At 45.3% G+C, this 14,257-nt stretch overlaps 2 protein-coding genes across 2 annotated transcripts in view; one reads left to right on the top strand and one right to left on the bottom strand.

The window, feature by feature from the left end:
- The window catches only part of cdh23 (cadherin-related 23), a 694,191-nt gene that overhangs the window by 86,948 nt on the left and 592,986 nt on the right, over positions 1 to 14,257 (bottom strand). The gene's annotated exons all lie outside the window — the stretch shown is intronic.
- vsir (V-set immunoregulatory receptor) overlaps positions 8,221 to 14,257 on the top strand; it is a 55,400-nt gene continuing 49,363 nt past the window's right edge. Inside the window, exon 1 of the mRNA XM_078428660.1 lies at positions 8,221 to 8,438. Coding sequence (XP_078284786.1) covers positions 8,363 to 8,438 — 76 coding nt within the window. The 5' untranslated portion in view covers positions 8,221 to 8,362. The remainder of the gene's footprint in view (positions 8,439 to 14,257) is intronic.

Below are 14,257 nucleotides of genomic sequence, written 5' to 3'. Positions count from 1 at the left end.
TACAACAATATTGCTTAAAGGAAGTGTATGGGAGATGATGGCAACAGATGGAAATACAGAGAGAAGCAATGCCAAGGATTAGCAAAGCTAACTGCAACGTTGTCAAAGCATGTGAAGCCAAAGACAAAGTTGAGTAATTCCATTGGTAATGACTTTAGGGGTTCTAATGAGGATTGCGATGTGGGTATCATTGGCAGAGACTTTCCCTAATTGGCCTTGAGAAGGTGGGGGTGAGCTGCCATCTTGAGCCCCTGTGGTCTTGCACAGTTTGGTAGGAATCTCCAGAAATTAGACCATTGATGATGAAGAAGAAATAACATTCTGACCATCTTGTCATACTATTGAAAGAGTGAATTGATTTTGCATGAGATTTCTTCCTCCACTGTTTCAATGAAAACATCCATAAACCTAAAATAAATGGATTCAATTCTTCCGATACTAATATTTTCCAGCATAATTTCAAGCTTTAGATTTTAAGACTTTAGGGATACTGCGAGGAAACAGGCCCTTCTGTCCACCGAGTCAGCGCCGACCAGAGTTCACACTGTACACTAGCACTACTCTATACACCAGGGACAATTTACAGTTTCCTGAAGCTAACTACAAACCCGCACGCCTTTGGAGTGTGGGAGGAAACAGGAGCACCCGGAGAAAACTATGCGTAGGTTTACTAGGTTAATTCCCGGAATGGCGGGACTGTCATATGTTGAAAGACTGGAGCGACTAGGCTTGTATACACTGGAATTTAGAAGGATGAGAGGAGATCTTATCGAAACGTATAAGATTATTAAGGGGTTGGACACATTAGAGGCAGGAAACATGTTCCCAATGTTGGGGGAGTCCAGAACAAGGGGCCACAGTTTAAGAATAAGGGGTAGGCCATTTAGAACTGAGATGAGGAAAAACTTTTTCAGTCAGAGAGTTGTGAATCTGTGGAATTCTCTGCCTCAGAAGGCAGTGGAGGCCAATTCTCTGAATGCATTCAAGAGAGAGCTGGATAGAGCTCTTAAGGATAGCGGAGTCAGGGGGTATGGGGAGAAGGCAGGAACGGGGTACTGATTGAGAATGATCAGCCATGATCACATTGAATGGCGGTGCTGGCTCAAAGGGCCGAATGGCCTCCTCCTGCATCTATTGTCTATTGTCACACGGTCACAGGAAGAACGTGCAAACTCCGTACAGACAGCACCCGAAGTCAGGATCAAAACCGGGTCCCTGGCGCACTATGGCACCAACTCTACCCGCTGTGCCAAGCTGATCAGTCGTTCCCTTCCCTAAAACATCTCCTGTGGCCTGGGGATCTGCCAGTCTCAGAGCTGCCAAGAGACCCAGGCCGAGGAGATATGGGATAGTGAACACAACTCTGGCGAACAGGAAGGCAAGGCCGTGTGGAATCATTGTGTGTCAGACTAAGTTTCACTTCATTAAGTTAAAGGCACGGAACTAACGTCAAACGTTCCCAAACATTAGAACCGGAACACCACACTGAGCTTTTTGACAGCCACTTCCAATATTTAGAATAATAATAATTCCTCTAATTTCTGATTCAAGGCATGAAAGATGCAATGTGTTGAATGTCAGAAATGTAGCATCAGGAAACACATGGGTGAAGCAGTGGAATAGGGCAGGAGTTGATCGACCCATTCCACTCTCACCAGACCACGCGCCCTATTTACAAATGAATCTTCAGTTCGGAACGCTTGGTTCTGATGCCGGACTTCAGCACCGCAACAAAATGAATCTCGTCTACTTTTACTTTCATACCTCAAAAAAATACAATTTGACCAAAGTTTAGTTTAATGTAGAGATACAGCGTTGAAACAGGCCCTTCGGCACACCGAGTCTGCAGCGACCAGCCATCCCACACATTAACACTGCTTTACACACACTGGGGACAATTTTACCTTTTACACCAAGCCAATGAACCTACAAATCTATGCATCTTTGGAGTGTGGGAGGAAGCCGGAGAAAACCCTCACAAGTCACGGGGAGAACGTACTATCTCCTTTAAGACAATCAGGATCGAACCTGGGTCTCTTGCGCTGTAAGGCAGCAGCTCTACCGCTGTGCCACCGTGCCACCCGAAAGCTCCAATTAAGTCCTGATTCACGAAGTCAAGTCAAGTCAATTTTATTTGTATAGCACATTTAAAAACAACCCACGTTGACCAAAGTGCCGTACATCAGTTCAGGTACTAAGAAACGAACATACAATGGCACACAAACATAACAGCACATACATAAACAGTTCACAGCATCCCCTCAGAGGGCCTCAAACGCTAGGGAGTAGAAATAGGTTTTGAGCCTGGGCTTAAAGGAGTCGATGGAGGGGACAGTTCTGATGGGGAGAGGGATGCTGTTCCACAGTCTCGGAGCTGCAATCGCAAAAGGGTTGACTAAGGGTTGACAACATCCCAGAATTGCCGCTAGTCTTCCTGTGCTGAATGGTAATCACTTGCATATTGCTGGGAGTTATTTTCTTTTCTTTTAAAAGATTTATTTTCATAGAGTTTGGCAGCACGGAAACAGGCCCTTCAGCCCAACCTATCCATGCTGACCAAGATGCATATCTAAAGTTCAGTTTAGTTTTAGTTTGGAGATACAGCATGGAAACAGGCCCTTCGGCCCAACCTATCCATGCTGACCAAGATGCATATCTAAAGTTCAGTTTAGTTTGGAGATACAGCATGGAAACAGGCCCTTCGGCCCAACTTCTCCATGCTAACGAAGATGCATATCTAAAGTTCAGTTTAGTTTTAGTTTGGAGATACGGCATGGAAACAGGCCCTTCGGCCCAACCTATCCATGCTGACCAAGATGCATATCTAAAGTTCAGTTTAGTTTGGAGATACAGCATGGAAACAGGCTCTTCGGCCCAACCTATCCATGCTGACCAAGATGCATATCTAAAGTTCAGTTTAGTTTGGAGATACAGCATGGAAACAGGCCCTTCGGCCCAACCTATCCATGCTAACGAAGATGCATATCTAAAATTCAGTTTAGTTTTAGTTTGGAGATACAGCATGGAAACAGGCCCTTCGGCCGAACATCACCGTGCCAAGCCTAACTAAACTGATTAAATTTTCCTGTATTTGGCCTTTATCCCTCTAAACATTACTTATCCACACGCCTGTCCATATATGTTTCATTAACTTGCTAGTGACTTTTACCATGAGATATAAATCACTTGATAACCCAACTATTGCTTTTTCAACTGTCTACTCTTTGATCTATCTATCTAACCATGAGCATCTCACAACTCGTGTACTTGTAGTTTACTGTATTCAGATTTAAGACATTTATTTAAGATAAAACCAGATCACAATCTGTGACGTTATGATCACTGTTCCCTCAAACACTCTTTGCTACTGGGTGATCAATAAATTCTTGATCATTAAACAATCGCAGTTCTAAATAGCCCATTCCCTCGTTGGTTCCTTGGTACACTGATTAGTTCAGTTTAGTTTTTAGTTTAGTGATCATGTTACCAAGTACCCATCTAAGACAGTCCCATTTGCCTGCATTTGGCCCGATCCTTTTCTGTCCAAGTATCTGTGAAAATGTCTTTTAAATATTGTTTTTGTACCTGCTTTAACCACTTCCTCTGGCAGCTTGTTCTACATATGTAACACCCTCTATATCAGACAGTTGCTCCTCAGGGTTCAATTACATATTTCCTCTCTCACCTTAAACTGGTCGTCCAGTTGTTGATTGCCCAACCCTGAGACAAGAACTGCATGCATTTACCCTCTCTACGACCCTCATGATTTTATACATCTATCCTGCACTCCAACAAGTCAACCCCTAGGCTGTCCAACAGAATATAGAACAGTACTGCACAGGAACAGACCCTTTGGCCCATCGCGTCTGTGCCAACCATGATACCAAGATAAGCTAATTTCATTTGCCTTTGCATGATCCATACCGTTCCATTCTCTGCATATTCATGTGCCTATCTAAGTCTCATAGCAAGAGGATTTGAGTATAGGAGCAGGGAGGTTCTGCTGCAGTTGTACAGGGCCTTGGTGAGACCGCACCTGGAGTATTGTGTACAGTTTTGGTCTCCTAATCTGAGGAAAGACATTCTAGCCATAGAGGGGGTACAGAGTACAGAGAAGGTTCACCAGATTGATTCCTGGGACTTTCATATGAGGAAAGACTGGATAGACTAGGCTTGTACTCGCTGGAATTTAGAAGATTGAGGGGGGATCTTATTGAAACATATAAAATTCTTAAGGGGTTGGAGAGGCTAGATGCGGGAAGATTGTTCCCGATGTTGGGGAAGTCCAGAACCAGGGGTCACAGCTTAAGGATAAGGGGGAAGTCTTTTAGGACCGAGATGAGAAAACATTTCTTCACACAGAGAGTGGTGAATCTGTGGAATTCTCTGCCACAGAAGGTAGTTGAGGCCAGTTCATTGGCTATATTTAAGAGGGAGTTAGATGTGGCCCTTGTGGCTAAAGGGATCAGGGGGTATGGAGAGAAGGCAGGTACAGGTTACTGAGCTGGATGATCAGCCATGATCATATTGAATGGTGGTGCAGGCTCGAAGGGCCGAATGGCCTACTCCTGCACCTATTTTCTATGTTTCTACGTTTCTTGTGGTACCATTGTATCTGCCTCAACCAGTACCTCTGGCAGTGCGTTCCTGGTACCCATGACCCTTCATATTAAAACAACTTGCAATGCACATCTCCTTTAAACTCTGCCTCTCACCTAATCTCTCCCTATCACTCCATCCCTCAAGTCCTGGCGACAGCCTCATGAAAAATGTTTCCAGCTTAGCGGCATCGATTGTACAGCATGGTCATCAAAACTGAACACAATACTCCATCAGTCTGAAGAAGGGTCTCGACCCGAAACGTCGCCCATTCCTTCTCTCCTGAGATGCTGCCCGACCTGCTGAGTTACTCCAGCATGTTGTGAAATAAATACCTTCGATTTGTACCAGCATCTGCAGTTATTTTCTTACAATACTCCATGTGTGGTTTTGTACAACTGCAACATAACATCTCAACTTCTATACTCATGCCTTTCCTGATGAAGACCAGCATGCCAAAAACCTTCTTCCCCACTCCGTGACCACTTTACAGGGAGTCATGGATCCTCTGTTCTTTCCAGGCCTCGACAATCTTTTCCCCAGATGAGGGTTTCAGGGTATAGGTTTAAGGTGCAACCAGACCTGTTAAAAAGGGACATGAGAGACAATGTCTTCACACATTGCACATATGAAACAAACTGCTAGAGGAGGTGGATGAGGCAGGAACAATAACAACACTTAGAGATTTGGACAGGGTAGGTCTAGCTTAGATGGGCATATTGGTCAGCATGGATGAGTTGGGCCGAACCTAGAGTGAAGCCACACGCAAATTGGAGGAACAGCACCTCATATTTGCCTCAGTCTGAAGAAGGGTCTCGACCCGAAACGTCACCCATTCCTTCTCTCCCGAGATGCTGCCTGACCTGTTGAATTACTCCAGCATTTTGTGAATAAATCGATTTGTACCAGCATCTGCAGTTATTTTCTTATAGCACCTAATATTTCACTTGGGCAGCTTACAGCCGAGTGGTATGAGTATTGATTTCTCTAATTTCAAGTAACCCTTGCATTCCCATTCTCTCCGTGCCACCTCCACCATAGTTGTCCTGCTAGTTTCACTGTTCGAATCCCCATCGTTATCATCTCCTCCACAGACAGCAATGGACAATTGTGGGCTCTTTGGCCATCAGTGCCGGCTCTGATTTCTTCTGTGCCTTTTCATACCTCTAGTTTCCCTCTCCCCTGACTCTCAGTCTGAAGAAGGGTCTCGATCCAAAACGTCACCCATTCCTTTTCTCCACAGATGCTGCCTGAACCGCTGAGTTACTCCAGCATTTTGTGTCTATCTTCAGTGTAAACCAGCATCTGCGGTTCCTTCCGACACATTTTGCCTGGTTCGGTGCTGTATTGGTGACTATAACCTAATGTGCTTTGTCTTTTAAATAACATTGGAGATGGAGGAGGGATATTGGGGAGGGGGTGTTGGTTATCGAGCTTGGAAAATCAAGATCATCTGTGGAGAAAAGGAATAGGTGACGTTTCGGGTTGAGATCCTTCTTCAGACTCAGTCAGGGGAGAGGGAAACTAGAGGTATGAAAAGGTACAGAACAAATTAGAGCCGGTACCGATGGCCAAGGAGCCCACAATGCTCCATTGTTGGCTGTGGAGAAGGTGATAACATGCATTAAAGCAGCATGGACATGGCCAACCACAGTCAGCAGGGGGATCAGGGGAGAAGGCAGGAGAATGGGGTTGAGTGGGCGATGTACATCACCCTTGATTGAATAATAATAATAATAATAATAATACATTTAATTTATATAGCGCTTTTCTGGAAACTCAAAGACGCTTTACAGAGTAAACAAAACATAAAAGTAAATAAACAAACAAAAGATTTACCCTGACGGAGAAGCAGAGAACAAACAGCGCCAGCGTCCTCTCACGTCAGGGTCCGGCGTAAATGGTTGACAGTAAACAATAAAGAACACAAGACACACAATTACAGTTTAACACAGACAACCATCACAGCGATTGCTCCAGGCACACCCTCACTGTGATGGAAGGCAAAGAAAAGTCTTATCTCCTCCTCATTCTTCTCCCGCGGTCAGGCAGTCAAACTGCTGCCTCGAGGCGATCGAGGCTCCCGACTTTTGAAACCCCCGCCGGGCGATGGAAGGTCCCAGGGCCGAGCCGAGCAGGCCGATGAAGGTCCTGAGCCCTCACCGGGCGATGGAAAGTGCCGCGGCCGAGACACGCAGGGCGATGAAGGGCCTGCGAGCGGGTCGATTCGGGGCGGTCGAAGCTGCTACGGCTGGAGCTCCCGAAAGCCGGTCGCCAGCCAGGGGCCTGCGAGCTCCCGATGTTGCGGTCCACAGAGCCCGCGGTAAGTCCAGGTAAGATGGTGAGTCCAGGCCCTGCGACCGGAGCCTTCAAGGTCGCTCCCAGCTGGAGGCCGCCAACTCCACGGTGTTAGGCCTCCGTTGAGGAGGAGATTTAGAAAAAAGGTTTCCCCCACCCCCACACCACCCCCCCACATATACACAGCTAAAAGTAGGTCAATACATACATTTAAACGGTAACAATAGACAAAGACGGAAAAAGACAGACAGACTGCCGGTGAGCCACAGCCGGGTCAAGTTTTTAACTATATGGCGGAGTAAAGAGGAGCAAAGAGGTCCTTCTGCAGTTGTACAGGGCCCTAGTGAGACCGCACCTGGAGTACTGTGTGCAGTTTTGGTCTCCAAATTTGAGGAAGAATATTCTTGCTATTGAGGGCGTGCAGCGCAGGTTTACTAGGTTAATTCCCGGAATGGCGGGACTGTCATATGTTGAAAGACAGGAGCGACTAGGTTTGTATACACTGGAATTTAGAAGGATGAGAGGGGATCTTATCGAAACATATAAAATTATTAAGTGGTTGGACACGTTAGAGGCAGGAAACATGTTCCCAATGTTGGGGGAGTCCAGAACCAGGGGCCACAGTTTAAGAATAAGGGGTAGGCCATTTAGAACAGAGATGAGGAAAAACTTTTTTAGTCAGAGAGTTGTGAATCTGTGGAATTCTCCGCCTCAGAGAGCAGTGGAGGCCAATTCTCTGAATACATTCAAGAGAGAGCTAGATAGAGCTCTTAAGGATAGCAGAGTCAGGGGGTATGGGGAGAAGGCAGGAACGGGGTACTGATTGAGAATGATCAGCCATGATCACATTGAATGGCGGTGCTGGCTCAAAGGGCCGAATGGCCTTCTCCTGCACCTATTTTCTATTGTCTATAGTAGACTTGATGGGCTGAATGGCCTAATTCTGCTCCTGGAACATAGGAGCAACCTAGACTCTGCACAGTGAATGTTACATGGGTCCTCATGTGTGATCATGCATGCATTCCTGGCAGTTTTGGTGGAGGAGCCCACTTTACCAGACAGGCTAGTGCATTTGTGTCATGATCACCCTGAATTATTGGGGGGTTTGGAGGAGCAATTTTTCCAAGAGCCAGGAATAGGTAACAGCCTGCTTCTTCTCTTCTAAAGTACTGTCTGACAGTGGCAATAGAGACGCCAGTTCCTGAGGCCGGGGCCAATTAAAACATTCGTGAGACTGCCTCATGCAAATTTGCGGTTTCAAGTTTCTTTCACAGTGCTTGAGCCACAGCCTATTAAATACAGACACTCACAGATTCTGGCCTGAAGTCAATGCTTAAAGCTCACACAGTAAACATCAATGAGGATCTCTCTCTCTCCCTCTCTCTCGCTCGCTCGCACACATACACTCAGACAGGGGAGCTGACAGATGAGAGGAGATTGAATCTGGGGAAAGCAGCACACAGCAATGGATGTTCAAAACCGGATAACCTGTGAGCTACAAGCGTTGACTGTCTTACTGCTTCTTGGCACAGTTACAAAAGGTAAGAAAGACTGTGCACAAACAAGACTGCGCGTTGCTGCATTTACCTAAAAAATACTTGAGACTGTTGCCAGTTCAATAGTGCAATAATACCGCATTTCAGTTAATCTTGATCCAGATCTGAAATAGTGACTTCCCTTTTATTTTAATTACCAGTTGTGATGTTTTTATCAGAGTTATAAATTGGTTCCAAACCAAATTGTTGGGTTTACAAGCAAAGCATAGTTAGTTCTCTCATTCTGAGTTGCAGCTGCCACTCTACACCCTTCCACCTAAAGGACTCGAGGAAGGGTCGACTTTAAAGGTCTTCTTTAAATGTAAAGTTAAAGACCGTACAAAGTCACCGCAAACTCTGATCAAAGCCATCGAGTTCCTGAAATTCTTGTTCTCTTGTTTCTCGCACACTTGTGCAACAGCGGAATGCAAATGAACACGGCCAGCTGTGGTTTTACTAAACGGGACTTCCACTGAGCAGGTCTTCAGCAGGAATGTCATAGATGCGGCACTGTCCACAACTCCCTGCCAGTCCACATTGTTTTGGTTCTCAGAACAGCTCATTCTTACTCACCCCGTTCAAAGTTGGTAAAAACCCAGCCACCCTTTTTGCCCAGCAGCAAGTGTAACAATTGTACAACGGGAATAGCTTTACCCCAGGCGATTTCTGAATCAGGTGCCGCTCACCATATTTACATTCTGCATGTGGCAGAGAATTCCACAGATTCACAACTCTGGGTGAAAAAGCTTTTCCTCGTCTCAGTCCTAAATGGCTTATTCTTAAACTGTGACCCCTGGATCTGGACTCCCCCAAAATAGGGAAACTTGTTCTTGCATCTAGCCTGTTCAATTCTGCCTTACATAGAAAATAGATGCAGGAGTAAGCCTTTCTACCCTTTGAGCCAGCACCACCATTCAATATGATCATGGGCGATCATCCAAAATCAGTACCCCGTTCCTGCCTCCATTAGCCCCGAGAGCTATATCTAACTCTCCCTTGAAAACATCCAGTGAATCGGCCTCCACTGCCCTCTGTGACAGAGAATTCCACAGATTCACAACTCTCTGGGTGAAATTATTTTTTTCCCCCTCATCTCAGTCCTAAGTGGCCTATCCCTTATTCTTAAACTGTGAGCCCTGGTTCTGGACTCCCCCAACAACGGGAACAATTTTCCTGCATCTAGCCTGAACAATCCTTTAAGAATTTTATATGTTTCTATAAGTTTGCGTGCCTGTCTCTTTTCCAACTGCTTTGGGCTGTAGGTACCTGTCACGACTGTCTCAGAGTCCACAGGCTGAGAGTTGGACTGCCACTGCAGATACCTCAGTGAATGTATCTCAGGGTGGGAGGGGAAGGGGGGGACATTCATAGTAAAATGCTGAGCGTGCGATAACAATAAAACGTACCCATCTTGGGTGGGTGTAATAAAATCCCACGCCACAAAATGGGGGAAAAGCAAGTGCCCTGGCCAATGCCCAAATTCAACCGTATACTGAAGAAGTTGTTCACTGTCATTCTGCTGTTTGATTTAGTGTTGGTTTATTACTGTCGGGTGCGACGAGATACAGTGAAACACTTTGGTTTGCGTGCTGTTCATCCATGCATGATTATAATCAAACAATACGTGAGTACAACAGTTAGAGCTGAAAGGGAAAGGAAAGAGCGCAGAATATAGTGTTCCAACTGCAGAGAAATTGCAGATTAAAAAGTGCAAGGGCCGCAACAAGGTAGATTGGAGGATTGTGAATACGTCCCAATGTGTGCACATCATGTCTCTTCGTATGAAACAGAGTTTACTTGCAAAGTAAACTTCTTCAGTCTGAAGAAGGGTCTCGACCAGAAACGTCACCCATTCATTCTCTCCTGAGATGCTGCCTGACCCCCTGAGTTACTCCAGCATTTTGTGATACCTTCAATTTGTACCAGCTTCTGCAGTTATTTTCCTACATTACTTGCAAAATAACGTCATTCTGGGTATGTGAAAGATGTGATGAAAAAATCATGTGGATTTTGTGGTGTGTTATATATACCGAATAGATAACGTGAGCTTTTATTGAACAGTTGTACTGATTTGTTACCTGTTGCCCAGTCCCTTTTTGGTTGGGGCATTGAATAATAATTCTCAGCTATTGGCAGCAACTTGTAAAGGGCACCAGATGAGAAGCAAGCTATGACTTGTATCTGAAACTGTGATAGTGTGTGAAGTCCTCCATCCTATGTATCGGCCCACACACACACACACACCCACCCACACAGCAGTGAGTATCCTGCTCACAATGTACTGAACTCTTTCACTGAACGTGCCCGTCACTCTGAATGCTGCAGATTTTATTATCTGGAAAAAAAAACCACTTTCATTTGCATGAAATTAGAGTTGGTAGCAGTAACTTGAAATGTACAACAGAACGTGAAAACAAAAAGGCTATTCATCCTCTTAAAGAATACACTACATGGAGGGATGAAGAATCTCTCATTTATTAAAGCCTGAAACCCCCAGCCCATGTCAATAGACAATAGACAATAGGTGCAGGAGTAGGCCATTCAGCCCTTCGAGCCAGCACCGCTCAATCTATGACCAGATCACAGTCCAGTTCCTTCTTCTTCCATGGAAATAATAGACAGTCTCGAGCAGGTGGCTGATTAGGAATTCATGTTTCTGCTGGGGAAACATCTATGTTATCTGCAGGGCCCACTGCAAGTTGTCCTCTAAACTTGGGGCTTCTTTTGAAGATGTCATAAAAGAAAGCAACATGGGCTTTGAAAACCCAGTGTGTAATTGTGTCAGTATTTAATATATTGATCAATTTAGCCTCCCATGTATCGCAGGTTTCCAACAGCCCACAATTGAAGCTTGTGCCTTCAACTGCCAAGGCCCACATCTCTAAAAAAATAGCCTCTCCAAATCTTTCTGCCCCATCATATGTTCCTCAAGTCAAGTCGAGTTTATTGTCATGTACAGGTGAGGCACAAGTACAAATCTTGCTTGCAACACCATAACACTAGACAATAGACAATAGGTGCAGGAGTAGGCCATTCAGCCCTTCGAGCCAGCATCACCATTCAATGTGATCATGGCTGATCACATAGACTCAAACATACAAAAATATAGATTATAATAAGATTTCCAAAAGATAGAAAACTGCAATAAAGCAAGAGGTTAGTGCAAGACACAATAAGAAAATCCTTCAAGTTGTTCTATTGAAGTTAGACCAAACTGCTGTTCAATTTTCAATAATAGTTCACTGTCAAATTGTGTCCAACAAAATAGTCCATGAAGTACCTTTGGTTAGAATGCTGAGTTAATGATGCTATTTTGGTTGTTGGCCATCTTGGCCTCATCTCCTGTTTCATTAAAAGCATCCACCCCACTGAATAAACATTGGAAAACCAGATGCTCAGTGTGGATGGAGATTTGGGACTAGAAATCGCATCAAAGGATGTATAAAAACCTGCATGCATGGTAGGCCACTGTTACGTTCATGACTCCCTATTGCAAGACTGTACTTTGGATGAGGCCAAACCATTTTGTGCAATGGGATCAGTTTTGCATACCTTCCGCCTGTAAAGGATTTACTTTTGCAAGAAAGGTCTTCACAAGCAGCCAGTGCAGAACTTAGGGGATTGCAGAGTTCTTGAATCATTGTTACTGGGCAGGCCCACTATGCAGAGGAGGTCAGAATAGGGCAGGGTTGAGTCAGAACTTTATCCAATGAGGGGGACTGGAAACACATGGGTTGAGTCAGTCATCCAGGTGGTTGTGATTGGTGACTGGGTGGAGGAAGAACAAAACAAGAGTCAGGCAAGGGTTGGTGATGCAGTACCCATGAGAAGCTAAAGGCAAAGGCAGGTTGATGGTCAATGGGATAATGGTGCTGAGCCCCAAGGTCATGAAGTGAGTTACCCAGTAAATCTTCAACTATCACTGGATCAAGTTGCACGATGGGTGCTTTGATTAATAAGGGTGTCAGGAGTTATGGGGCGAAGGCAGCAGAATGGGGTTGAGAGTAGGGTTGCCAACTGTCCCGTATTAGCCGGGACATCCCATACTTTGGGCTAAATTGGTTTACCACCCTCGTCCCGTATTAGTAGGGTTACCAACTTCCTCACTCTCAAAGAAGGGACAAAGGGTGACGTCACCGCCCCGCGCCCCACGTGACCTCACCCAGCCAGCGGCCACGTGCTCCCGCTCCATCAATGGCGGCCGGGCGGTCGCCATTGGTGGAGCGGGAGCACGTGGCCCCTGGCTGGGAGAGGTCACGTGGGGCGCGGGGCGGTGACGTCACCCTGTCCCGTATTTGGGAGTGAGGAAGTTGGCAACACTAGTCGAAAGGGAAAGATATATCAACCATGATTGAATGACAGAGTTGACTCGATGGGCCAAATGGCCTAGTTCTGCTCCTGGAGCTTATGAAAACCTGCTCTTGCTTAAGTGGACCATTAGTGCCTCTCATGCAGTGAAGCATTTCAATCCATCCTGTGGGGAGGATCATGGACAATGGAGAGCTCACCATTGCACACGTCAATCTCTCTGTTCCTCACCTCCCAAAGAACAAAACATCTTCTGGTTCCAGGAACTTCACCAGAGTCTGTCCAAAGATTTCTGCCCTCTACAAGGGGAATGTCAAAGCTGTGTGGGCAGCAGTTACTTGGTTTTGCTTACTTCCTGGTGCAATATCTTTCTTGGATTGGCTGGCTAGAACTGGAATTAATCACATATAATTCACCACCTACTTTACCACAGTAAATTCATTTCTAACATCTAAAAAAAGTCCCTTATACCTTCCACCATTCCTCTCCTCCTCCAGAATTGCATCTGTATGTGATGCAGACTATACAAAGCAGGGGGAAAATGTGGAGGCTGTTTCCAACACACCACACATCTTGGGTTTGTGGAAAATCAATTGTACTGTAATGTTTCTATATTCTAAGTTATGCTCTGTATCTAAAAACAAAGGCACATTTTCCACTGCAGTAGGTGACATCTCAGGCCTGGTCCTTGTGGATCTCTAGTTATCTGCAGGGGGGGGGGTGGAATTTGTGTACTCTTACCAGCTTTGCAGACAGAATTGCCAGTGACTCTAAAAGTCTGACCCAGATCTTGCAGTTGCTGCAAATAATCTCCCCTAGTTTCTGCTCTTGAGAAGGTTGATTCCTGATGGATCTCCTTGTCTCTTGCTGGTTTGACACATTCCTCTTCAATGATGAATGAACGAACGGACGATATTTTATTGTCACATGTGCAAGTCACTGTGATATTCCTTGTTTTACATACCCAAGGTATGCAAAGACTCACCACATAAAGGGCGCTGACTAAGTTATAAGTATCCTATTTTAACGCAAACCATTTTAACACATTCCATTTGTGGGCCCCTTTAGTTTTCGTCAATTCCCCCACTCCAGGTCCTCCTTTATTCTCCCTCTCGGATCCATGAGTTCTAGGGATTGTGTGCTGCAATTTACTCATTTAGCCAAATGTTATTTCCAATGCGCATAATGGTAATTACTGCCCAACATGGTTTAAGATGCATTTACCAGAAGTGACAAAAAACTATAGAACATTCCTCATGAGAGGAATGGATCGGGGAAATGCAGTCTTTTACCCAGAGTAGGGGAATCAAGAAACAGAGGACATAGGTTTAAAGCAAGGAGGGAAAGATGTACTAGGAACCCAGGGGGCAGCCTTTTTACACAAAGGGTGGTAGGTAGGTATATGGAATGAGCTGCCGGAGGAGGTAATTGAGGTTGGTACTATTGCAACATTTAAGAAGTGTTTGGATAGGTACGTAGATAGAATGTTTAGAAGGATATGGGCTAAACGCAGGCAG

The sequence above is a fragment of the Rhinoraja longicauda genome, chromosome 35 (genome assembly GCF_053455715.1).
Source record: "Rhinoraja longicauda isolate Sanriku21f chromosome 35, sRhiLon1.1, whole genome shotgun sequence".
NCBI classification, from domain to species: domain Eukaryota; kingdom Metazoa; phylum Chordata; class Chondrichthyes; order Rajiformes; family Arhynchobatidae; genus Rhinoraja; species Rhinoraja longicauda.
Note: the sequence above shows the minus strand (reverse complement) of the source record. Positions and strands in the feature narration are given on the sequence as shown.